Raw genomic sequence first — 27,212 nt, forward strand, 5'->3', positions numbered from 1 at the left:
GCCTTAATTGCGACACGACATTTACTTGAAAATATCGAAGTGGTGACTGTTAATAAGACTAAAAGTAAAAGCATCACGCAAACCAATTATGATGTCAGAACAAGTGTAAGTGCAAAGGTGAGTGTACCAGAACGGGTATGACGATCTAAGAAATATTAACATAATTCTAAGTCATGATTGTGTGTATGAATGGGAAGTTTTTTTTTTTTCAGCGAGAGGCCAAGCCTAGGTTGACATTACAATGTTTGGCCTAATCATCCCTTTTAGGCACGAGTTAAGAATAAGAATTTATTGCATACGCGTGAACATATCAACATTAAATGCTGTTTTTCAGGGTATTATACCGAACATTAATTCTGTCATAAAGTGCTTCATGCGTGCTTCATTATTATTTACCGAGAGTTGACAGGTCCTACATTATTATGTCGATAAGTCGATCGTTTGATCGTTTGGTTTACATGTTTTCTCTCACGCAATAATAGTACATTATGATAACAGTGAATATGCCAACCATGATTAGGGCGTATCGAATTTTGCAAATTTTAAGGACCGCGATAGCCTGTGTGCGGAAAACGTATATCATCGAAAACTGTGTCCGGGCATGTGGTTGATGGATCCAATGGAGCCATGGAAGAAGTCCCCCCGGGCGACTTTTAGTTTCCGAAGGTCATAATTCGGAAAGTTGATAGTATTTTTGAAAACAATGTTCTAGCGGAATGTAGAGCTTTGAAAACTCTACAAAACTACCGAAGAAACCGATGGTCCAAAAGGTGTCACTGCCAAGATTGCCTAACATCGAAAATGTGACCTTTTGGTTTTTGACTTATATTTCCTGAGAGACAAATGATTTTGTTTAGCCTGTGGTATGAGATGGTAGAGGAGGTCGAGCACTACCAGTACACTAGGCATGTCCCGATCGAATTTTTAAGAGTGGCCACGTCGGTTGCCCACGAAGCAAGTGCAGACACTGCAACCGGTACTGGTGAGTCGAGGACACCTTGGCCAGTAAGTATGCATAATATTCCATGACAGTAGCTAAACTCTTTCACAAAATATTTGTTATTGTTATTACTTGTGTTTGCGTAAGATATTAATGCAGGCCATATTCACCGGTACCATAATGTACGATTATGCAAGCCATTTTCATTTCACTAAAATGAATCAAGCACGTAAAGTGGACGTAAAGTGGACGTAAAGTGGACGTAAAATGCAGTGTCTTAGTGGGACTTTTTTAATTGTCTTTCAAACTCTTAGAAGTGAACTGGGTGAATTTGAGTCTATAGTGGCGTAAGTTAGGTCATTTTCATATTAACAACGTTTGGGCGAAATCAAATAAAAACTTTCTCTCGATTTTCAATGCGAATATTTCCCATTTGGTCCACATACGCTACAAAAGACCTTATTTTGCAATGAAAATTATAAATCGTGTTTGTTCACCGGTTATGCGGATATGACTCTTGTGAAAGTTTACTCTTGCTGATTTGCACAAAAATATTTAATTAATGAAAGTGATTTGGCTGCAGCGCACAGAGGAGCTACTAAATTATGCAATACACAATGTGAATTTTGTGGAATGGAGGTGTGGTGGCAAATGGCAAGAAAACGCAAAAGTGCATCTGAACATCGGAGCGGTTTATAAATCATAAATTCTACCTACTACGGCGAATGAGAGGTGTCAATTCATTGAAACACATAAACCGAAAAAGCATTTAGTTTACCGTAATGAATTATGAAGTGAAGTTTGTCATTGTTAAACAGTATGTGTCTTTTTGGTATTATTTGCGAAACGGTAGTGTAACCTATTTCATCTAGACCGTTGCGTTGTAGCAATTTAAAAAAAAAAGTTTTGAAAATTAAAAGCGTGTTTATAACCGAAATGGTTAGTTCTGCGTTCAATGAAACCTTTTTTTTCTCTGAAATGGTTACTTCTGCGTTCAATGGAAATTCTTTATTCCGCTTAAAATTTAATCGATTTTTTCAGATAAATACAATAAATTTGTACCCACAAAAAGTATGAAATGACAACAAACGAGTCTTCTTTTCAATCCATTGTTTTGAATATTATGAATGCTTTTTTGTAGGGATAGAATTATGATGAGAAAGAAATATTTTGACGAGTTGTAATTAAATGATTTCGGTTTTCCCATAACATTCATCGTTAAGAAGTTTGCGTAATTATTTTATGGAAATCAACAGGTTAGAAATTGTGAGGTTTTGTCAGCTAAGCATTTCTTAAACTCAATTGCTCATATAGATCTCTTCGTTTGGTGAAACTGATGACGGAAACGTGAGGAATGGTGGGGAAAAGTGTGCAAACTAATTGAAACCAACTTCACAATTTCACATAGTAATGAATAAGTGAGTGCGTCCAATTCTTTGAAATGAATGTAAATGAACTAAATACGGGGAATTCCCTTAGAAGCAAAATTGGTTGTCATTAGTTTGCACACAAAACCGAACCGTCGATCGTCACGCCAGCGGTCATTTTAGTGATCTATAAACACGATTCAGTAACAAAAATCCCGTGATATAAGGTCGTAAACGACAAACTTCCTTGAGTAAGTTGCGATTCGTTTTTTTATTGAAGCTGTTAAGAACTTTTACTTTTTTCATCAAAATTTAAGTGGCTAGAAAACATTCGTGCTTCTTAGACCTCGTAAGAAGAATCGAGAATACAGATTGCGTGGTTTTTGTTATTGTAATGCGTTGGAGATGATTCATAGAAACAACGCCATCTGAAGGTTATGGTCAGATTGACTGATTAAATAAAAAAACAGGAGGGCAGGACTTTCAAGTTTCAAAACTTTATATTATATTATGCAGCCTAGTCTCAACGTTGTATTAAGATCATGTTAGTGAAAAAAATCGTAATTTATAAATTTTAGTAAATGTCAACACGATGACATACCACGACCCATACAAAGTTTCATCTCTTCATGCCTTCCAAATAGGATGTAGTAAAATGAAAATTTATTTAGCCCAACAATCAGACCCTCCAAACGTTCAAAATAATACCCTGGTCAGAATCAGCAGAGAAGTGTTTGTTACAAATGTTTGTTACAAATGTTTGTTAGGGATCGCACATTACTGAATTACGGACAAATAGCTCGTGCTTCGGTGTCTTGTTACGTTGATCTACTTTGAGATTTTTGACCTATTTTGACCTACCACAGGCTTTTTCGACTTGAAGTCGGTCTGTGATGTTACTTTTTGAATTTTTTTTTTTGGTTTTTGTTTTAAAGACAACACACTGCCAACCGGTTTGAACACAAGAATTCTCTTGTTAAAACCGATTTGTAAGTTTTTTTATGTGTTGTCGGGCTGAACAGTTTCACGCACTATATTACAGTACAAACGATTCACTAGACAGAGACACTTAGTGAAACGGGAGAACGTCAGATGTCACTCGTAGACACAACCGCAAACCAATGAACTGATTCAATCAGATGTTATTATTGTGGAAAAACCTGGTTGACAGAATCATAGTGTTGCGGTTGAAATTCGGCTATCGTTAGGAAGCTGTGACAGAGTACAGACGTTTAGCAGAGCTACAGCACCCTCCAAAGTTCAACTATTTTGGAATAAGTAGATTTTAAGATTTAATCAGTTAGGGTGATCATTTCTGATCAATGCACACAGATCATGGGATCCTTTGTGCTACCCTGTCATCATGAAAATCTTGAAGCCCTTTTCAGCCTCGTTTCATTAGACTGTAAATTCTAGAAAGCCACTAGGAGGACAACTGTGTCTCACCCCTTAGACCTTACACTAATGACAGCGAGTAAGGCAACATTGTCGCCCGAATCACAGTCCTTGTCATTGGGATTGATAAAGCCTGTGATTTACATTCCGCTCGATATTGACCTGGTCCAGTCTCATATTTTATAAGACTGGCCCGTTCGAACGTAAACTTTCTCTGCAGTGGGCCAATATAAAAGCCGAGCCAGACAGAAGCGTCACTCAGCAGCGCGCCACCAAAAAGTCAACCGTCAAACTTTACCACTATTTAGCCCAAAAGCCCTAACATCTAAATTAGACTGACGGACGAGCCACCTTTGAGATGAGGACCTTCGGTGCAAAAAGCGAAATGACAGCGTGTCCAGACGATGGCACATCACTGAATAGCACAACGACCCGACACGGCGACCATATCGTCCCTTTGCAAAGAGTTTTGCACGACATGGAATACATTCCTCGAATATTGATACAGAGAGATGTACCCTCATCGAGTGTACGTTGTCTTTGCGAGGAATCAAAATAAAAGCCGGGAAAAACTAGCATCTCTCAGCGACATAACACCACCAATCCATCCGTCGACCTTGTCCACTCTATAGCCCGAAAGCCTAAGCTCTATGAATAGTCCGGATCATTTTACTCATATAGAAGCAAAATAGGACCCAGCCACATCAGTGAGTAAACTTTTAGACCATGAACCAGCCGGAGAGCTAAAGCTGGCGAGTGAGGCAAAGCAACTAAGAGTCCTGGCAGTGACACACCACCGAGAAGAGTACCAATCTCGCCAAGCCTTCCTAATGTCTCCTCGCAAAGAAATTCCGCTCACAGCGTCCAAAAATTCACCGAAGTATGTTCTCGAAATATTCGTCGTGAATTTCTGTTGGTTCCAGCTGTCACTATTTTTTCGACGGTACGCGTACACATTGTGAGGTTATGACGAGCACCGTATCATTAGCCGCACGAAAACGTTGGTTTATTGGATGATTATGCGAGAACTCCAACTTTACCGGCGACCATGGCACTTCATAGCCAAGATTTAGTCAACAGAAACGTTTTTCTGGTCAGTTCTGACTACAAAAAGTATAATTATTTTCAGACACAGAAACAAAACACTTGTTGACGTTTGCAGTGTTGCCAGCCAATCCAAAAAAGTAAGTGTTAACGCATGTTTGCCTGTTACAACGTGACCTCAGCTATCCAGTGATCTCGGTCACATAATACTGATTCCATTAAAAAATTGGTCCGATTTAGGTAGCCTGTTTTTCAAAAGAATCACTTGCCATAAATCACTAAGTAGATCAATGCGGACAACACTTTTCAATATTTTTTTGCTAGTTCGTACTCAGGGATATTATGCTGAACGATTTAATGGGATCGCTTCGTAGAGAAAAAAAAATCACTTTACACCCTAATATCCAGTTTAGGACAAAGATTGCAATGTAGGACAGCATTGACATCGCATGCGGAATGAAAAGATGAAATTTAATTTGTGGTCACTGTAAAACTTTGTATTTTTTTAGATGTTAAATGATATACTTACATTTACAATCTATTTGAATCGTGTTTATTTGGGTTTAGAAGGAATATCCCATCCGTGTGCATCATTTAGAAATTACATGTAGAATTACATGTAGCGTTTAGATATTGAGTCCAATCACGTGTTTAATTGTCACATACAAGGCGAATCATAATCGCACATTTTTTTTTAATTGTTGATTTTATTTTGTCATCACATGGACGAGGAAAAATGAGAGAAGGAAAATAATTTTTAGTTTTATTTTAATTTCATTTTGTTTCATTAATTGAAAAATATTGGCTACAAAATATTTCATGACAATCTCGTTATGGAATTTATGAATGAGACAACTTTTTTATTTCAAAAAAAAAAAGTGATTTCTTTTTTTGTTCAAATTTAAAGAGTTAAAAATGATGCAATAACGTGTTGTACTTGCATTTTACTTCAATTTCACTACAATAAATACGTTTGTTTCAAAATGTAATTCAATATTTTTGCTATTTCGTCCGAATGGAACGTATAGTCACGTAATAGAGCATTTTTGGAAAATCGACCGAGAATTTAATTCTTAACGTACGTCGTCGTGTGACACTACGATAAGTAAAATATTTTTCAGCAACATCCATCGAAAATGTACATGGTGTAAATAATTAAATTGTGCACATTTAGCAACAGCTGGGTCTCACCGTTACATTAAAAAAAAATTAAAGATATTTTTGACAGCCAGGTTTGTACGACAATCCAACAAAACAAAACAAAAATCACTTTAAACAAACCTTGTTGTCAGCAATGAAAGTAGATAAGTAGGTATGGCCAGTCCATACAAGTCGGAGCACATACGGATTTGCATGGCGCCACCTCAAACGAACTCATTTCTAGTGGAAATTTCCACTAGAAATGAGTTCGTTTGAGGTGGCGCCATGCAAATCCGTATGTGCTCCGGCTAGAACAAATTTGAACGTTTGGCCATACCTATCTATTTACTTTCATTGGTTGTCAGACTATCTCTATAAAAAAATGTTTGCTGGTAGATGAACAAAAATTCAACAAAATTTACAGTGTTAACCAGCAACTGATACAAAGCCAGCTGTTGCTCCAGGTGCACACCGAAATAATTTACCCTCTGTATCGTTGAATTGTTTAACAAGAAATCAAAAATACGACACCGATAGTACAGATGCCACATTTACTTACAATTGCTCAGACACTTGCTTAATATGCACCTTTATCGTGTCAACTAGCATGACAATTCATTCCCCTACTTTCCTATGGAGACATACACATGAGGGTGTATCTCGGCAAGCCTTGTGTCTTAACGTTTCCCTCACATATAACTAATCTACTATTACCACTTATTCGTACGACCATTATACCCACAAGCTTGACGTGACATTTATGGGACATTTGGGTAGGTAAACTGAGTCTGATATCATTAAAAAAAGGTGTGAAGCAATTGAGAATCTCAGTTCTCAAAAAGTTTTTAAAATTTCAGCATGAATTTGCTTCAGCTGTTTTTCATCTGTTCCACACTAACAATCCAAACTGTTTATACGTTTTTATACGGTTTTGCCACTACAACGCCCGCGCGTGTAGCGGCTTCAATCGTATTCAACCGATTACCAATTTATGTAAACTTTTTAATCATTTTTAGACCCGTACGAAGTACTGGGGTCTTATGCGTTTACGCATACGTCCGTAACACGTCGAATTGGACTCCCTGAGTAAGGGGAAACCTATTGTGGTTGTCTAGAGATGCCAAATCAGTGAAAAAAAAAGTCCATCTGTCCGTCTGTCCGTCTGCACGATAACTTGAGTAAAACGCATCCGATTTTGAAAATTCTTTTTTTTCCCGTTTGGTAATGTCAAAAGACAGGCTAAGTTCGAAGATGAGTGATTTTGGATCGACCCTTCCCGAGCTGTGGCCCAATAAGTGCTTTACGGTTTTTCGAAGATATCTCCGGACATTCAAACGTTACACTTGTTACACATACGTCAAATAAAAGGTATTTACAATACCGATCGACAAAAAAAAAAGTTTATGGAAATCGGATGACCGACTCGTGAGTTAGACCCCTTGGTGTGAAACAGGAACAGGGCGGCAAGCAGTTTTTGCTTGTAGGTCGGCCACATTTCAACATATTTCGTCTGTTTTAGCTTTATTAGATAGGTATTGACCGTACCAATCAGGGAAAAAAATTATGTTCTCCGGAGCGTGAGCTAGGTCTCTTGGAGTGAGCTCTTATCTGGCTACTCGGCCGTACAGTGAACGTGGAGTATTTTGTCAATATCTCGAGTAAATTTTGACCGAATTTCATGAATTTTTTTTTGTTTGAAAGGTATTAACGAATGTAAAGCGTCGGTAAAATTTCCGGTCTCCTAACAAAATGGCTGCCGGTGGCCATATTGGATTTTAATAAAAGTGATATATATTGGGAAAAAGGGTACTTAGAGTGTTTCTGTTAACATGGAAATAATTTGTTAAGTGTGGGGTGTTTCAGGCATTCCATATATGGACATCTATATATATCTATATTCACCTATATTCACCTATATTGAGCTATATACAGGCATATAGAGCTATATAATAGCATATTCATCTGTGAAATGTTTATTTATAGGAAAATATAGGTAAATATATCGGTATATAGCTGTTTAAATAGGAATTTATGAAAGTTGACTTCGTACAGGGCTGTCTATATTGCCTCCGGCAATTTATTTGTATATGCTAACAAGGCAAAGAAAGATAATGTAAGTGATTTTAAAGGGCGAATAGCTTTTCAGTAGAGAATGAAGTAAAAGAAATGAAGAGTTTCACAGTAAAGGCTTTTGATACGAATAGGTGTTTCGTACGGGTCAGCGTTAGCTATGTTTTTATTTAAGCTCAAATTATCGCGACCAATGCTGGTTACAAAGTCAACTTTCCATTGACAACTGGCAAGGATGCTTGTCGACATTTGTGAATTCATTTTGAACTTTGTTTATCGAGTATTACAATGTTATCAGTAGGATTTTGAGCTGTCGATTTAATAAATAAATTAAAATAAACGGTTTTGAATCAAAACTTTTGATTGTATGTGTGAATCAGCTGAAAATCAGCTGAAGCATTTTGTTGCCGAAATATCACTGCCTGTAATTTTCAGAAATTTAAAGACTCTTGAAGAATCAAAAATATTGAAAATTATTTCTTGAAATTTCTTAAAATTTAAGAATTAAAAAAAAATTGATTTGAAATTCCCAATAATACACCCTGACGAACCACGCCAAAACAGTGTGATGTCTATCTCTGCCAAATTAAAAAATTAAACTTCTCAAATCATTCTCCGTTTTTTTTTAGTTGGAAAGAAGGATGAGTGAATACAGCATTCAGCACTCCTATCATTTCTGCAACAACAAAATATCTTGTCCACAACTTTCCCAGCCTCTGTGGACTTAGGAATATTTTGAATTAAGAGTAAACCCAGTTCGATAAACTCGAAGTTGTTATTTAGCAGAGGTTTACATCTGTTTTAAAATTGTGCGTTCTAATATGTATGTATAGAAACCTGAGATTGAATCTGGAAATCAGATTCTAGCACCAAAAATACTACACTTCTAGCAATATAGAGGGTTTCTTCTATGATTTCGTTTTTACACTCCATAAGTTTTACACAGATACACCAATCGACTTTCTATTCAATACAACATCTTCTCGATTGTTTCTAAAAAAAATTTAATTTTAAAAAAAAAATTGTTTTTGCGAAATTGTAATGCTTGTCGCAGACTACCGCATCTATCAGTCGACGTAAAACACAAAAAATGGTTTATTTTTAATAATTTTTTTTTTGAAAAAATATGAAGGGAAACCGCTATTTAAGCTCATAGCGCAGTTAATCTTGATTTATATTATCTTGGATAATCTTTCAAATCATCTGTAATACAAAAATGATACATTTACACGTTTCTATACACCTGTATATAATAGAGGGTTGGAATTGTTGGATAAACGGGATTATAGACATAAAAATATTTTTTTTGTTTTTGTTTTAAGAAAAGTAAAAGCACACAATTTTAACAAAAACACACGTACACAACTGATAGATCTACATTTTGAAACAAACAAATTCATGTAGCATATAAGAGCATTTTCATACATTTAGATTTATGATTACACTTGCCTCGAAGTAAATAGGAAGGTCTTTTGGGGGCTGTTTTATCTGTTGTTGTTAGATTTTTCATAAGCCTCACCCGCATTCTACATCCTCATGGGCATGTAGATTGCGTTGAACTTAGCAAAACAAAATAACAGAGAAAGCCTTCCTACTTATTTTGAGTTATGTATACAAATAATAACAAATTGAATTAAAAAAAACATTTACGTTTTCAAATCATTTAAAATCCTAAAATATGTAAATTTACAAAAATCAAAACGGATTTTTTTTGATGAACAAAAAAAAAGAGAAACGATAAGCGCGGAAGTCGGGCGTTTTGTGAACAAAGCGACGACACCAGTTTTTATCAGTTTTCTCTACTCTGGATGGAAAATGTTTTTCATTTAGTTTAGAGAATCTAATAAATATATCGAAAAATGTTATTAATTTCTTCAAAATCTACAATATCTAAAGAATTTTATCAAAATTTTTGTTTAATGTTTGATAAAAATTCTGTAAAAATATTTGTACCGAGCATGCTTGGTAGTAATATACGTGCAATGAATCATTTTATCATCAAACAATATTAATTTGTAACATAACAATGAGTGAACTCTTTATTATCATTTTTTGACAAATGTAAAAAACTAATTTAGAACTCAACGATGTGACAACACAACTGATCCGAAAGAAGTGAGGACGACAAGCAAAAATGCCTAAAATCTACCGTCCATAACCGAACGGAAATAGTCAGTTACGTATCTGTGGTGGTCGGTATATTTTACGCAATTTCGCGAGTACCTAAAATGAACCGTCCCCAATAGATGCGTATGCAACATTTCAAAAATTCCGAAATTTATGCCCAAGACATGGCAAATGTTTTTCATCCTTCCAACGAGAAAACTATGTTTTGACTCCTCATTCGCTACGGAGAAAATACAGTTTTGTCGACGAACATTTACTGCATTTACTTATCCACCCGCATAACTCGTACAATCCATCTCGGACTGTTTATTGAGAGAACATTTATTATGATCAAGACTGCCGCGCTGTCGAAAATAATATTGCAGTATATCGACACTGTCACTATTTTCCGGCATATTTTCTTTGGATAATTACTGTAGGTACACATAACGCGAAAAAGACCTAATTCACAATTGTCTTTTGTTACACAATAATGTCAAACTTGACAGAACAACAACAACAAAAAAAACATTTGAATTGGGTCTCTTTCGTTCGGCTATGTGTAAATGGAGCTGAATCAGGCCAGTTTCCATGGTTCTGGATAAATAGAGAAGGGTAATTTTTGTTAAGAATAGAAGCCACTCCATGGGTGGAATTTGTGTCATGTACAGATACAAATTTAGGATTTTTTAGCATATGTTGAATAAATTATGGAATTAATTGGATATTGGATTGCATTTGAGGCTGCGGTTGTCTACAATGTATTTCTTTGTAAAAATATTTTATAAGATTTATCTGCTAACTCGAAACTGGGCTGAAATTTGGAAATTAAAGTTAGTTTATGCGTCTGACGGTGTGATCAAACTCGGACCACTCGATTATCAGTCGAGTGTTGAGCTAGCTTGTTTTTTTTTACTTCAACTGAATTTCAGAAGAATTATATTAAATTCTTAAACGTCATGTAAATAACAATAGAGTTCCATTGATCAGGGTGTGTATGGAATAATTACCCATGTATGATCAACTAAAGTAAAATTCGAATAACGATAGTGATTGTAATCGAACTTTGAAAAAAAAAACATTCGTTTTCTCGTTTGGAAGCACGTCAAGGAAAATTGGAAATTCCAACTCGAGCACTTTGCAGCCGTAAAAGTTCCTTATATTTTGTCCCCTCGTTAACCATCCACAAAACTATTCTGCTTTCTTGTTATGCCAAAATTTCTAGTAAGTTCATTACGAAAATTTAATCTCGCTAATGTACTATATCACATCTGTACTCAGATTGCCAAGAAATTTCGTACTCTCACCTTTTGTAAATTTTTAGCCCCGTACGAAGTACTGGGGGCTTATAAGATCAATATGCCGTTTGTAACACGTCGAATTGGAAGCAGACAGTAAGGGCAAAGCATTTGGTTATGTTCATAGATGACGAATCCGCAATAAAAAAAATGTCCGTCCGTCCGTCCGTCCGTCTGTGACCCCTCTAGCTTGAGCAAATCACAACCTTTTTTAAAAATTCTTTTTTTCCCCGATTGGTATCGACAAAAGTAAGGTCAAGTTCGAAAATGGGCATGGTAGGGTCGGCCCTTCCAGAGCTAGGGCCCTATAAGTGTTTTTCAGTCTTTCGACGATATCTACCGAAATACGCATGCCCTAAGTGTTTTTTCCACATAAATCGAGTAAATCTCATCCGATTTTGCCAGATTTAGTTTTTTATGGAAGGTAATTGAATACCGAAAAGAACGTGTCGAAAAAAGTTTCAAATTTGGGCCCTTGGACTAAGGCCGCTACTCGGCCCTAAGTGTTTTTTGCACATAAATCGAGTAAATCTCATCCGATTTTGCTAGATTTTGTTTTATTTGAGAGATAATTGAATGCCGAATAGAATGATGGCAAAAAAAGTTTCAAATTTGGGCCCTTGGACTAAGGCCGCTACTCGGCCCTAAGTGTTTTTTCCACATAAATCGAGTAAATCTCATCCGATTTTGCTAGATTTTGTTTTATTTGAGAGATAATTGAATGCCGAATAGAATGATGGCAAAAAAAGTTTCAAATTTGGGCCCTTGGACTAAGGCCGCTACTCGGCCCTAAGTGTTTTTTGCACATAAATCGAGTAAATCTCATCCGATTTTGCTAGATTTTGTTTTATTTGAGAGATAATTGAATGCCGAATAGAATGATGGCAAAAAAAGTTTCAAATTTGGGCCCTTGGACTAAGGCCGCTACTCGGCCCTAAGTGTTTTTTGCACATAAATCGAGTAAATCTCATCCGATTTTGCTAGATTTTGTTTTATTTGAGAGATAATTGAATGCCGAATAGAATGATGGCAAAAAAAGTTTCAAATTTGGGCCCTTGGACTAAGGCCGCTACTCGGCCCTAAGTGTTTTTTGCACATAAATCGAGTAAATCTCATCCGATTTTGCCAGATTTAGTTTTTTATGGAAGGTAATTGAATACCGAAAAGAACGTGTCGAAAAAAGTTTCAAATTTGGGCCCTTGGACTAAGGCCGCTACTCGGCCCTAAGTGTTTTTTGCACATAAATCGAGTAAATCTCATCCGATTTTGCTAGATTTTGTTTTATTTGAGAGATAATTGAATGCCGAATAGAATGATGGCAAAAAAAGTTTCAAATTTGGGCCCTTGGACTAAGGCCGCTACTCGGCCCTAAGTGTTTTTTGCACATAAATCGAGTAAATCTCATCCGATTTTGCTAGATTTTGTTTTATTTGAGAGATAATTGAATGCCGAATAGAATGATGGCAAAAAAAGTTTCAAATTTGGGCCCTTGGACTAAGGCCGCTACTCGGCCCTAAGTGTTTTTTGCACATAAATCGTGTAAATCTCATCCGATTTTGCTAGATTTTGTTTTATTTGAGAGATAATTGAATGCCGAATAGAATGATGGCAAAAAAAGTTTCAAATTTGGGCCCTTGGACTAAGGCCGCTACTCGGCCCTAAGTGTTTTTTGCACATAAATCGAGTAAATCTCATCCGATTTTGCCAGATTTAGTTTTTTATGGAAGGTAATTGAATACCGAAAAGAACGTGTCGAAAAAAGTTTCAAATTTGGGCCTTTGGACTAAGGCCGCTACTCGGCCCTAACTTGACTTGCATTTTGGTAACAGACGCATTAGAGGGTTGTAGACGTATTAGGGTTCCGGGCGTATTACGGCTACGGACGTATTATGGTTACGGACGAAATAGGATTACGGGTCGTACGGGGCTAAGTCGCAGCAAACGCTCCGACTGTTCTGATGCCTTGTTTTTTTATAAATCACACATAAGGAGAACAATGCGTCGACTTTGACCTAATTCAAAAAATGTGATGTTGTCCCACTACACGGGTTGCTGGGAGATAAATAAAGAGTGGTGCAAGGCGCCCTCGTACCAATAATTTTGACAACCAGCCACAATGTATATTAATAAATTATTGCGCGACTTGAAAATGAAAAGAAAAATGTCTGAAGCGGTTTTTTTTCGAGAACTCTTAACGTTTGTTGGAAATGCTCGGAAATTTCATTTTAAAAATTTCCATAAAAAAATAAATTGAAAAAAGGTGTTCTCGTATCATATGCATATTATAAGTTGCTCCAACTTGTTAAATAATGAAATAACATTTTTCATATTACACATACCCGGTAAAGCTCTGTATAGAAAGGGTAGGAGAGTAATTCAAAAGACAACGGAGCTATAACTGGGTTAATCGTATTGTGTATTATAGTGTTTGATTATATTTAAAATTCCGAAACGTTTAATGGCATTTTCTCAACTGGCAGAGAGTTCGCAGTGTGTTTGTACTATTGATATTGATACGCTCGTAATATAATAAAAATTGTAGAAAATCAATACTGCAGAATTCATCGTTCATGAAGTAGGTCAAGGTAAAAGTTTGGTTTCATTTTTCATCTTTTTTTAGTTTTTCTAACTTCCAATAAATGGTTTACCAGTCGTTCATCGACCACATTTTAATTAAAAGTCAGATTTTTGTTGATTCTTCACAAATGAAATATGACCTGAAGGATTGATTGCCTATTTTTTACAGTGGGGGCGTTCGTCTATATTCTCTTGTTATACAGCATTTTGGTGTAAAAAGAGAATATCCATTAACGCTGGAACAAAAGAAATCTTTCCTCTTACAGAGTATAAAAGGATATTGTGATATTGTAATAATCGTTCCATCTGTGGGATTTCCTTCAGATGATTGAAAGCAGTTTTTGTTGAACACAACGAGAACAGAGATGTTTACGTTAACTTTAATACAATAAACCATTGTCATGGCTGTACAGGGAAAGTGTAGTAGCGACAACAAAAAATTCCCGTTTTGTTATCGCTTTCCCTTCTCTAATGATTGAAATTTGAGATGTTGATATCTTTCAACATTCTTCGTATTTCCTATGCGAATGATTTCGAGTGAATTTTCATGAAACATCATGTCTATCGTCTCGAACGGTTGAGCGCAACACGTAAACAACTATTATAGTCGAATACAATTGATGAATTGCAAAATATATCACATTTTCATCGTAGCGGCGTGAATCAACCTATTTTCTCCACTCAAATGAGGTAAGAAGATGACGTTTTCTTGGCACTCTCTCTGATGACAGCTCAGGTGAGAAATTTTTCTTTTTTTCTCAACATGGAGCGAAGAAGAGCTCTTTGCAACTGTCACTTTTGTTTTGGTTTTGGAAAAATGGTGAAACAAGTTGATGTATTTGTTTCGTGGATTATTTATGCCACGCACGGATGAAAAATTATGTATTCACCTCGCTTCGCTCTGGCTGCAAACTTTCGCTCTTGCTGGAACTTCCATCCCTTTGTAAACAAATAACTATTACTCATTCTGCGGTATACTACAAACACGCAAAAAAAAAATTGAAACATATCCGAGGACTTTATCCATTCATTATAAAGAAACGTTAACGAAAGAATTATATGGATATGACAAAAGAAAGTCTTTGTGATATGCTCATTATTAGGCTTTGCATTTTGTTTGCTTTTTCAATTTTGCTGACAGAAGCACCTTGAGGCTCATGAAATTACGTGCGCGCTGAAATATAATTTGAAATTATGATGTTGACAAATGTTTTCGAATTATTTGTGGAAAGGAATTGAAATGATTTCTTTTAGAAAAATTGGCGTATTGTGTGATGGATTCAATCTTGTAGAGCTCTATAGAGTTTTCACATATTTGAGAATAAAATAAAGCGATGGAATAATTATTGTGCAGACTAAACAATTAAAACTTGAGGAAATATTTTGTCTTGAAATCTTTTTACAGATCAAAGATCGTTTCACACTAATTTCTTGTTTGAAAAAGTTCTCAATTTTAGCTCTCAGTGTTTAACAGAAAACAATAGCAATTGTATCGCGCTGATTCATTATAAAGAAGTCTATCAATGACACAAAACCTTTTCATGTGAAATTCAGGGATAGGTAATACAGAATAGTTATAGTGACATATCAGTTATTTACACTATTTGTTTTGGGATTTTTTACATTTGTCTTGAGCTGAATAGAGACAATGATTGACTTTCAGTCAGGGCGTTTTATTCTGAATTTTACAAAAAAAATTTAAATTCTTTAAAGTTCATAAAATTAAGAGTTTTTATGAATTTTAAGAATTCAAAAAATTTTTGATAATTAATTTTTGAAAGTTCCTAAAATTTCTGAAATGTTTCAGATTTTTATCAGAATTTTTTAAAGAATTTTTAAGAATTTATGAATTGAAATTTCAAATAATGTGCACTGCTTTCACTTGTCTTTAAAGCGACACTGCTTTCACTTTAAGGCGACGCTTACCGATACGAGATGCAAGATCCTGGTCGACAACACACTTTCCGATGCCTTCTCTATTGAAACAGGACTTAGGCAAGGTGACAAGCTCTCAACTATTTTGTTTAACTTGGCGTTAGAGAAGGTTGTGAGAGCCATGTCAATGAACTGGACTGGCACCATCTTCTATACGAGTAATCAGCTAACGGCTTTCGCTGACGATGCTGACCTGATAGGAAGAGGGACACTAGCAGTCAAGGAACCTTTCATAGAAACGGAAAAAGAAGCGTGTAAAGTTGGACTCGTGGTAAATGAAGAGAAAACCAAGTATATGGCATCAGAGCGCAGTCAAGGATCTTGTGTGGCGCAAAACGTGACCATGGATACGTTCAATTTTGAAGTCGTGCAGTCGTGCAGTCATTCAAGTATTTATGTTCGACATTAAACGTAACCAGTGATATAGAGGAGGAGATCAAAATGAGAATTACGCAAGGAAGCAGAAGCTTCTATGCACTGAAACACCTGTTCAAAAGCTCACTTGTATCCCGTGCAACAAAACTAGTATAAAACTGTAGTTCGACCCATCGTCATGTATGGTTGTGAGACGTGGTCCATGACATCCAAACAAGAGCACATGCTGAACTGCTTTGAAAGAAGAATCTTAAGATCGATATGTGGACCAGTACATGAAGCAGATGGTTGGAGAAGACGAACGAATATGGAATTGTCCGCAATTTTTGGGAGGAATTTCATCACAGCTGCAGTAAAATCAGGGGCGACCACGGAAGAGATGGATAGACTGTGTAGTCGAAGATACTAGATCATTGGGGGTCGCGGATTGGAGAAGTCTGGCCGAGGACAGGAACGAGTGGAGGAAGTTAGTAAAGTCAGCCAAAACCCGCTTCGGTTGACAAAGTTGCTAAGTAAGTAAGTAAGTTTCACTTGTCTGGTTCTGTCGTCTGTCCATATGAACACATAGTTGCCACTAATAAAGTAGTCGACTCTGAAACTATTGAGAAAACTCTGAATAAAAAATTCATGTGATTCATAATAAGGTGGCAAAATTTATGTTAGTCAAGACCCTGCCGTCTAGGGAGATTCTGTCAAAATTAGAAATTAGCAAGAAAATTAGTTTTTCTTGAAGGGGCATTATATCCCCTGCCTCAAGTCAAACAAGTCATGATAAATAAATTTTCCCGCAGATGAGTAAATCATTATTATGGAATTTTTGCAATCGCATCTTTAAATAAATAAATTTTGTTTCAAACCGTGACAGAAATCTAACATAAAAGCAATATTAGTCAATTAGTAAAACTGTTCATGCTCATTGTTATTTACAAATTAAAATGTCTAACTCAAGAAAATATATTTTTCGAAAATGCTTTTTAATACATCAAACAATCACGGAAATCGGACATTGTGACAGTGGATCCATCAAATGACAGAAATACAGCGAAAGTTTTACTTTTCGTCACTGAATTGCAGTTTTGCAGTACAAGGTACAGATTCCGTTTTATCATTGTTCAGTTCGAAAAGTATACCATTCTTTAGTGGTTGGATTAATAACACTTTTCTATTATTAAGTTTACATTAATAAATATAAATGGATATGGAAAAGTAGTTTATAGTAACCTAAATTTATAAAAATTTTAAAATTTTCTTTTTGTTAAAATCAAAATGATGATAATAAAAAAGGAAAGTATGAAAAAAGTGTAACAAATTTTACCTTGAAAGACTGTGTAGTGTCATCCATAATTCGTACATAGAAAGCAATGTAAATAATTGATTTGTGTTAGTATAATTTGTGTGTAATTTGTTTAGCTTTCTTTTTAAATAATTATTAACTAGGACGATGATATTTTTGTATAAACAATTGTTTTTTATTGTGTGTATTTTGGCACATTTCTTTTATTAATTTCCACAAATTTCATTCAATAACTTGGCCTCGAATGACGTTTTCGATGACCATTCAGATATTGTGGTTTTGGGTTCATTCGGCATAAGTAATTACAAATGAACATTTTCTTCAATGGCGAAATTAAGTAAGTTTAACAATTAATTGCCTTCATTAAGAGCACTCACCTCTTGGAAAATTTTTAGCCTACATTTTTGCGCAAAAATATTCGTTTTTTGATGATTTCTCTGAACCAAAATCTATTTTTGAAAAAGTAAAACCATTAAAGCATGCAAAAATGTGTTACTTTTAAAGGAAAATTTGGTTTGTGAGTCAAAACTTTACCTACTGGGAGAAAACATTGCAAAATGTGTAAGTTACACATTTTGAAAAGGTTTCTCCAAGTGGAATAAGTTCCCATCCACAAACCAATTTTTCCTTTAAAAGTAACACATTTTTGCATGCTTTAATGGTTTTACTTTTTCAAAAAAAGATTTTGGTTCAGAGAAATCATCAAAAAACGATTATTTTTGCGCAAAAATGTAGGCTAAAAATTTGCCAAGAGGTGAGCGCTCTTAAAGAGAAAAATGAAATCACAATAGATCATTGTCAAATAGCGGTTTCATCTCAAATTAGTTACCAAATTTATCCAGATAACCTCAAAAAAATTAAAATTTTGAAATACATTTTTCAAACATTGAGGTTACGTGGATGAAATTGACAACTAGTTTGATGTATCAAACGACACTGACAATGTTCTACTGATATAAACTTGAGTTGTCAAAATTGGTGGATTTAAAATGGTGTGGATTCTGCTGAAAAACGGGAGTGTGCTACTTTGTTAAATGATCTGATTGTATATCTTCAATTGATCATCAATTATTAAATTTTGGAGGAGTCCCTAAATTCAACGTATCAGTTGACTCCACCAGACTTATATTCACATGAACTTAGTTGGCCCAATTTATCTTCATTCCATTTCAAAAGACGGAATCTCAATTCCAGTCATAGCTAGTCGGAGGAGTTAAGTTTAAGGTATACATTTTTCTCTATACACTTATTGTAGTTTCAACGCTATTTTGCCAGCTAAAAATTGATTATTTACAAAGGTTTATATCGATTCTAGAAGTGGCTAGTTATCTAGTCATCTGTTTTTGACAACAATGACATGAACAAGCGATGAGTTTTTTGTTTTATACCGACCTCTCATACAGAGAGAAATAGTCGTCTCTGGTTGACCAGCAATCATAGAAGTTATTATTGTAAACACTACAGCCGCACTCTGTCGTTTTATACGTGTCAGTATTATATCATAAAGTCACATTGTGAAGCCTGTGAAGTCAGAATTTTATCGATTTTTTTTTTTGTAAAATGGAAAATAGTTAGATTTTGCATGCTCTTCCGTCACCTCTTCGTATTATATACCGACACCAATTTGATAAACCTTTAAACCTTGGATGATCTACGTTTTACTAACGATACGTTATTGTATTTAATAGGGTAGGGAAATCAAATTTAATTGATTTTGGCATAATTCCACATTTCTTCATAAAATTACTAACGTCAGCGATCCACTTATTCGTGAATGAACTTCACAGCTATGATATTTCATCGATATTTTACCGGAGTTAAGTCACCTAAAAAAATTGCGCGTACTGAAGAAGAAAATTGTGGCGTCTCCACACGCCAACCGCGTTTTCTATTTACAAAAGAAACATTTTCGTATTTGCTCGCACAAATGAACTTGATAGAACAGTCAAGACAAGTTCGAATAATCTGCATATAAACAGTTCCAATGCACATTTCCAACTGAACTACGAAAACCTTTTGGCTTCGTCGCAATTGTGATGATTGAAATGAATCAATCGATCAAATTGAGTAGCTTTCGCAACATTGACATTTCATAACAATTGGAAAAGGCCTGAATGTAAAATTAGCGTTGCTACCTTTTTCGTAAGCAAAAATCAAGCCTTAGTGTTTAGTCAATAATAACGAGCACATATAGTCGGAAACAATTCCGATACCGCCATTAAAACCATTCGCAGACGAGAGCCTCAAATTTCAATTTTTCGAACAACACCATCGACTTAATAGTCTGGTTTCTTATGTCGAAAAAAAGCGTTCTTCTCGATTCAGAACTTTTTTGATTTTTCAGACTTTCCTAACTAAATTTTATTTTTGGGTGTTTTGAACCGGTAAGTACCGGTAAAAACCGGTTTTAGTGTAAAACTTAAAAGTGAAATATCTCGGTCAAAACTGAATATTTTTTTATGGTCTGACCGGAATCTGAAAGGCTGGAGAAGAAAATTTAAAGTTCAGTGAGTTATCCTGGGTTCCCTGAAAAGTGTACCGGAAAAACCGCTAACTTTGAACTCGATTTCCCTGGCCAGTTCTAAATAAAATTTGACGTTAGTGGACGCGTTGGAAAGCTGGTGACTAGTACTTTCAGATTTATTCGGCCAATATTGTACGTATCACAAGAACATGATATATACAGTTATGAAGCACCCCCCTTCCCACAGACATTTTTCTCTAAATAAAATGAGAAATTACCTGAACTTTTCGAATGCTTTTTTTATCATTTTACCCTAATGAATTACTAGAGCAAAGTGTCTTTGAATTATTCCCCACAATATGACAATTCTTGAATGTCCTCTAAGTGCTCCCAAGTGCTCCCAACGCTAGAACTCAAGGATTAAGTGAGCTTCCATCAGTTTTTTTTCGACTGTATTTTGTTTTTAAGGATAGTTGAAGCTCTCCAGAGGTCAGTTCCTAAAATCTCATCACTAATCAGTGCCCATCTTTTTGCGGCATATCAAAAGAGAATGTTTTTTGAATTCTCCAGAAGATATAACGATCAAGATGCAAGTTTTTGCAGAACCAGTACAGTTCGAGGACATTTTATACGAAAATATTTCGCCATTCATATGCTACCTCTATCAAACAGATTTTAGGTATTGGACCAGCCTTTCAGATTCCGGTCCAACCATAAAAAAATATTCAGTTTTGACCGAGATATTTCACTTTTAAGTTTTACACTAAAACCGGTTTTTACCGGTACATACCGGTTCAAAACACCAAAATCGTCAAAAATCAAAAAAGTTTTGAATCGAGAAGGATGACATAAGAACCCGGACTATAAATATGAAAGGTCGCTTTTTAAATGGGCGTACTATTGAAATTGAAATTGAGGATTCTGTAGTAGTAAAAGCCCGTCAATTTGTTGGTTTAGTTTTTAGATATGTTTTTTTAATTGATGAAAAAGGAAACTCGACAACTAACTTCAACATTTTTAATTGAAATCCTATCTCTATTGTTGAAATTTTTAGATTTTTTTTTCTCTGGTGACAGAGTTTTACAAAAGTTCTCCGATACAATAAAGCTTTACACAACAGGCAATTTTGTTAATAAAAATTTGTCAAACTCATGAGTTCACAAATGTTTAAAACAATGGCCACAATTTTAGGTTCGTATCAGAAAGCTCTTTTTTCCATTCAATAATAGGTCATTAAAAGCTTTCGTTTACAAAAGTTATTTTGTTTATGCCGCTTTTATCGTATCGTATGAAAATCGGTCGGTCGGTTTTTGTGTGCAGGACACATCGTACTATTTTATGGTACATTATCAGAGCATTTTTGTGCTTTAAATTGAGTTATTCCAGCAATTTTCAAACTAACATATTAAACCGCGACCGAATTCATGGTCGTGCGTTAATAAATCACATAGTCCCAGTAGTATTCACCTCTCTAAACAAATAGCCGTTTAGCAAACCGGGTGTAATAATTTGGTTTCATTAATTTTCCAATAGAACATTTTATAACACGTTGTGACATTATAACTTTCCTATTGTTTTACAATAAGTCTATTAATTTATAATGAATGGTGCCGGTTATGGTTAAAATGTGTCCGTTCGAATTTTCATATAAGTTCTGTCTCTAGCTTTTCGATTCTTGCCGAATAATTTCTCACAAATTATGGGACGGCCCATTTTATAGCTTCCACTAGACGGGGATTTGATGCATTTGATACGGAACGGAAGTAAGAAAAGAACAATTTTTGTCTAAAAAAAAGGAGAGATTGCACTTACAGTGAATTTGAAACGTTCTGAGTAGCTTTCATAAGCCGTTCTGCATTATTTCATTTGCTTCTGGTCGGTAATAGTACATTACTTACCAATGGGGCAAATGATGGAAATGGTACTAATTGTGTGAGGTCGGTAAACATGAGTAAGGTATTTTAATCGGCTACGCCTCGATCGGTAAATTTCACACAAGAAGTACCATGTCAATCATTTGTCCCATTGCCAAGTAAGGAGCTAGGGGAAATTCAAAGGCTAGTGTGCATTTGCCTAACTGGAGCTATGAAGACCACAGCTACCGCGGCCATGGAGACACTGCTGAATGTACCACCGCTCGACCTGATAATTCAGGCTAGAGCCTTCGCCACGGCGGATCGGTTGGTGCAAAATGGCTTGTGGACTTCTAACTTCCGGGCAGGGCATGGGAAAATATGTGGCGTGGTAGAAAGCCCAGTTTTCGGTATGCCCAGAGACCGGATGACACCGGTGATTGACTTCACGAAGCGATTCGACGCTACCTTCTTAGGCAGAGCAGACTGGCTTAACGGCTGGCCTACTGGCCCATCAAGGGGAAGTAAAGTCAGATTCACTGACGGTTCGAAAACTCCAAATGGAACAGTAGCTGGAGTGTATGCCCCCGAAACGGGGCTAGGCAATTCCTTCCACCTGGGAGAGCTCGCCAGCGTACCTCAGGCGGAGCTTTATGCGGCACTCATGGGAGCACATGAAACTCTGCCTATAGGGACGCAAGGCGAAGAGGTCCTTATATGTCTTGACAATATAGGAATGATCAAGGCACTCGTATCGTCCGTAGTCACCTCCAAGCTGGTGAAGGAATGTAAGGAATACCTGAACCTTCTTGGTCTGAGCAATCGGATCAATTTGGTCTGGGTACCAGGACATTCCGGCGTGGAGGGAAATGAGGAAGCAGATAAGCTGGCCAAAGAAGGCTCGGCGACTCAGGCAAACGGGCCAGAACCGTACCTTCCGATTCCCCAGTCAGAGTGTAAAAGAGCACTGGAAGACTGGGTTAAGCGTAAACACGCAGAACGCTGGGAAGCGTAAAACGGAGGCGTTCACACGAAATGCTTCTTCCCTAAGCCTAACAAAAAATGGGCCAAAGATTTGCTCAAAATGGACCGAAATCGCATTAGAAGAGTAGTAGGAGCGATTACGGGACATTGCGGGCTGAATCGGCACATGAATAAGTTGAGGCTTTCGGACACTCCGAGATGTTCCTGCGACCTAGAAGAAGAAACGGGTGCACACTTGATATGTGACTGCCCCAAATTTCTTCAACTAAGACGCAGGATGCTCGGAGACTACGAGGTGGTTCCTTCGGAAATTGCTGCAATAGGACCTGACATCTTAGACAGGTTCCTATCGGCAACAGGAAGGCTACCATGATTTACATGATGACCGGGAATGGAAACAAAGGATCAACAGATCTGTGTTTCGAGATCTTAAATGATCGTCCCAAACTGATAAATCTAAAGGTACTTTACAGTTGATCTCAATTAATTCGTAAATTATTGTGGGAAGCTTAAAATTAAAAAAAAAAATATTTTGGGGATTGAATGCATTCTGATTCTGAGTTCTGTATGTTTTCAGTTGATTAGATTCGTGTATTTTGTATAGAGTTTTGAGGTTTCATTTTGATCAAAAGTAAATAAATTGAAACGAAAAATAAATCAAATAATCACATAGGCTTCTTTGTATACAGAGTTTAGTTTTAGGCTGAATATATTAAAGTAATGCCACACACACACACACTCTAAAACAGATGAGCTATTTCAAAGCTTGTGCAATTGTCTCAAAGGATTTTCTTTTATTTTCTTTTTTTTTTTTGTAGCAGCGTGCTGGTGGTGTTCTATAATAAAATATTAAATTTTATTTGTTTGATTAATGATATACTCACACATGATCAAAATCTACCGAAACATAAGTGGTGTATTAATGTTTTAATATGCGCAGGCGGTGTCGAAGAATACATCTTTATGCTAAGTTTAAATTTTAATTATTTTTTTGTCGTATAAAACACACTTTTTGGCATCCAAAAAAAAAAAACAAACTGAAGAGGTGTGGCAATTAAAAAGTAAAATTCAGGCCATATCGTCAGGACCTTGTGGAACCAATAGACAACGCAATATATGTTAAAGATTTCGGAAGAAAGAAACGATAGTTTTCCGAGGTGCGTCTAATGATATTTTTATCGGCAACAGATTTTTTGCACTTCCATAAAATGAGAAGATTGAAATTTGTTCGAATTTACGTGATCAAAACTATAGGAATAGGATGGTCTAGAAAATCAACGAGAAGAGCAAAAATCTAAGATCATGATGTTGACGGAGGCAGTCAGTAGGCGCAGCCCGAGCACTTTCGACCACCTCGTCCATTTTCTTTAATGTTTAGTTTACTACAATAGGGTTTACTCTTGAGGGCAATAGATGGCTGCTCAGACTCTACAATTTTTTAATATCAGTTCTTATCATGGTAGATATATGGTAGGAGGTAGTGGCATTTAGCCGCCCATATATCTACCTTCGTTCTTTTAAGAGTGATATCGCGAAATCATCGAACAGCTTTGGGACAAGGGGTCACGGATATTATTGAGTTATGTCTCATTCGATTCGTTGAACTATTGCGGGTAAAACATAGTACTACGTTTGGTGAAATTTATTTTGTTGTCGACGATCGAGGTCATGAAGTAAGTATCTGCCAAAAGAACCCCAAAATCATTTTCTTGCGATTAATCGAGGGAAACAATTTTGAGAAAAAACTTTTTTAGTTAGCCTTGTAGACCTTGAAGAGACGCACATTTTGAGTATACACACCACCAGGTCCATGTTGACCTGTTGGTGATATCAATTATTTTAGGTGAAAAAATAAATGATTTTTCCAAGTCCCTGACCGCCTGCAGTGACACAAGTCCATGACATGGTATGTATGGCAAGATAGCCTAGCCCACAACAGGCCCACTGGAGGCTTAGGTGCAGGGGTTCGCCCCACCCACTCATACTAAACTAAACTAGCCTAGCCTCAGTAGTACTATGGTATAGAAAAACATCCTTGGATAAGTTTCACTGCAGATGGTTCGAGCGACTTTAGTTGAAGTCCACCCCAAATCGACGAAATTTTATCGCTTTTTTGAGGTAGAAATGTATGAAAAGAGATATTTGTCGAAAAGAGTTACTCGGAATCGATTGGCTATGGGCTAGAATTGTCCCCCAGACACGTTACTAATTTAAAAAAAAAAATATTTTGGACATAAATTTGGTTCAAATTTACTCTTTTATTCCAGCCATAAAGGTCAACTTTTTTTTCAAATGGTCCGCAAATCCTGCAACACAAAACTTCTGTGGTAGATTTTTGATATGTGATAGAGGCTGAAGCCAGCTACCATAATATGTAGTTTACCCATCAGAACAATGATGTTGCAGAGGTACAGTACTATTTGAAAGTTGATCATACTTTGACTGATGGCTGGCCATGGGTGGCGCGTGAGGAAGTCAGAGTGGACTCAAACGGTCGGCCGTGTTACTCCTTCCTCAAGTTATTGCTAAGAAAGTGTTCTGACCACCCTCTGACATCACATCACATGTAGACACATTACACCCAAAATGGATTTTTTTGAGAAAAAATGGCAGACACCCCCTCGCTAGAATTGAACGACGAATCGAATGAACTATAACTCAATAATATCGGCGCGAGCTTGTTTTCCAAGTGGCTGAGAAATTGGCGAATTGACTCAAATCTACAAATTCTAAGTCTGACGACGTAATGTGCTTTAGAGTAAAATATTTCCAATGAAATCTTCTTTTCATGCTTGGTTCAAGGCTTCATACTGAAGGATTTCTCAATCATAGCGTGTACCCACCGAAAATCACAGCGTCTGCCTATTCGTTTCTTATTCAATGTATGACTTCCGGTAATAGTTCCTGACATTTACACCTACCTTTAAATGTATTTACTATTCACAAACTTTGTGAAGAATAACTTTGTCAGTGAATGGATTAAATAAAAGTAACCCATCCACGTTATAATCCGTCTCAAAATTCATTAAATATATTTCCTATTGTAATGATACAAATATAGTTCTCCTTTAGAAGTTAGATGATTATTTTCTTGTGGAAGGGGGAAAGGTTTCCATCAAAAAATATGTAGCAAAATATAGAGAAACTGATTGACCTTCGGTTCGTACACCTTTTCGTAAAATGTATGAATAGAAAACCCAACGTTCCATATTATCAGCAACGTTGTGGTAAATGGAAGAAGAGAGCAGCAACAGAGAACATGATTCTGCATTTTGGCTAAACTGAAAACCGAAATGTTTTCCATACATTTTCGAAAATGTAAGGTTATCGGGTGCGAGTATTAATTAATTTTAAACTTCGAACTCGGTTACACACAGACAGAAACAAAGATAGAATTTTCTTTGCTAGCGAACAAGTTCTATAATTTTGTTTTATCTGATGAAAGTGCGCAATTGGTGTATAAAATTTAATTAATCTGATTTCGAGAAAGGAAGTTAAATCGCAAGAAGAAGAAGAAGAAGAAGAATTTACATTGGATTTACAAAAATTGTTCTACCCATAGAACTTTTAGCAAACACCGAGAGTAAACGCGATATCATTCCAACCAGTAATTCATTGAACCAGCTGCAGACAGAAAATTCAACACATTAAAACTTCGAATAAAATTTTAGAGTAATTAATTAAAAATAAATTTAAAGATTCAAAAGAGAATGTAATTCCATTAAGTTACATTTTACATGAGACTTCAAGTTTTGACTTCATATTAATGAGAAAAAGAGAGAGAGAGAGAGATAGCGAGAGAAAAAAAAATGGGGAAAATCTTTTCAATTTGAAGATACCAAAATTGAATTATATCGTTTGTGAAAAGCGCATGGAAAAGTCAACCTGTCTATAACCATAAAAATTTATAGAATAGTCAATAAGTCATATATAATATACAACTGGAAAATGTGTAATGTAGAAGAGATCGTAGTTGCAATTATACTCAACAAAGTCTTAGACGAAGAGGCTTGAGAGATAGTGAAGCTTTTTAATCAACTATTTTTAATTAAAAACTATTTGCTTGTTTCTAAAGTCAAATGAAAATTAAAAGGAAAATGGCTGTGCTACGGCATTACACGTCGTATTTTAGGTACTGTATAACACTGATTGGATGCCCCTACTATATAGGGGGTATTGATAGTGAAATAAATTGTTTCTTATGTTTATGTTTAGTTTCCCATTGCCTCTATCGGTGCCATTGAACGTAATCATTTGATTTGATTAAACTTTATGTATTGCGAGCATTTTAATTAAAATAACAGAGGGAAATCTGGTTTTTTGATTGAAATCTTGATTGCAGCGCATGGAATTGGATCTCCGACAAGAGA

General features: G+C 36.0%; 1 protein-coding gene and 1 long non-coding RNA gene across 7 annotated transcripts in view; one reads left to right on the forward strand and one right to left on the reverse strand.

The window, feature by feature from the left end:
- LOC119067754 (fasciclin-1) overlaps positions 1-27,212 on the reverse strand; it is a 236,392-nt gene that overhangs the window by 35,403 nt on the left and 173,777 nt on the right. For 3 of the 6 annotated variants that reach the window (XM_037170885.1, XM_037170882.1, XM_037170887.1), the window contains exons 8-9: positions 17,563-17,571; positions 5,276-5,284 (exon numbers count right to left, since the gene is read on the reverse strand). The exons of 2 other annotated variants lie outside the window; for them this stretch is intronic. In XM_037170885.1, the coding sequence (XP_037026780.1) occupies positions 5,276-5,284; positions 17,563-17,571 (18 nt within the window). The remainder of the gene's footprint in view (positions 1-5,275; positions 5,285-17,562; positions 17,572-27,212) is intronic. One more of the 6 variants, XM_037170883.1, reaches the window with a different exon arrangement.
- On the forward strand, positions 20,361-20,809 carry LOC119067756. The gene is made up of 2 exons (XR_005086025.1): positions 20,361-20,429; positions 20,697-20,809. It is a non-coding gene; the product is annotated as an uncharacterized LOC119067756 (long non-coding RNA).

This window comes from Bradysia coprophila, assembly GCF_014529535.1.
Source record: "Bradysia coprophila strain Holo2 chromosome X unlocalized genomic scaffold, BU_Bcop_v1 contig_128, whole genome shotgun sequence".
NCBI lineage: Eukaryota > Metazoa > Arthropoda > Insecta > Diptera > Sciaridae > Bradysia > Bradysia coprophila.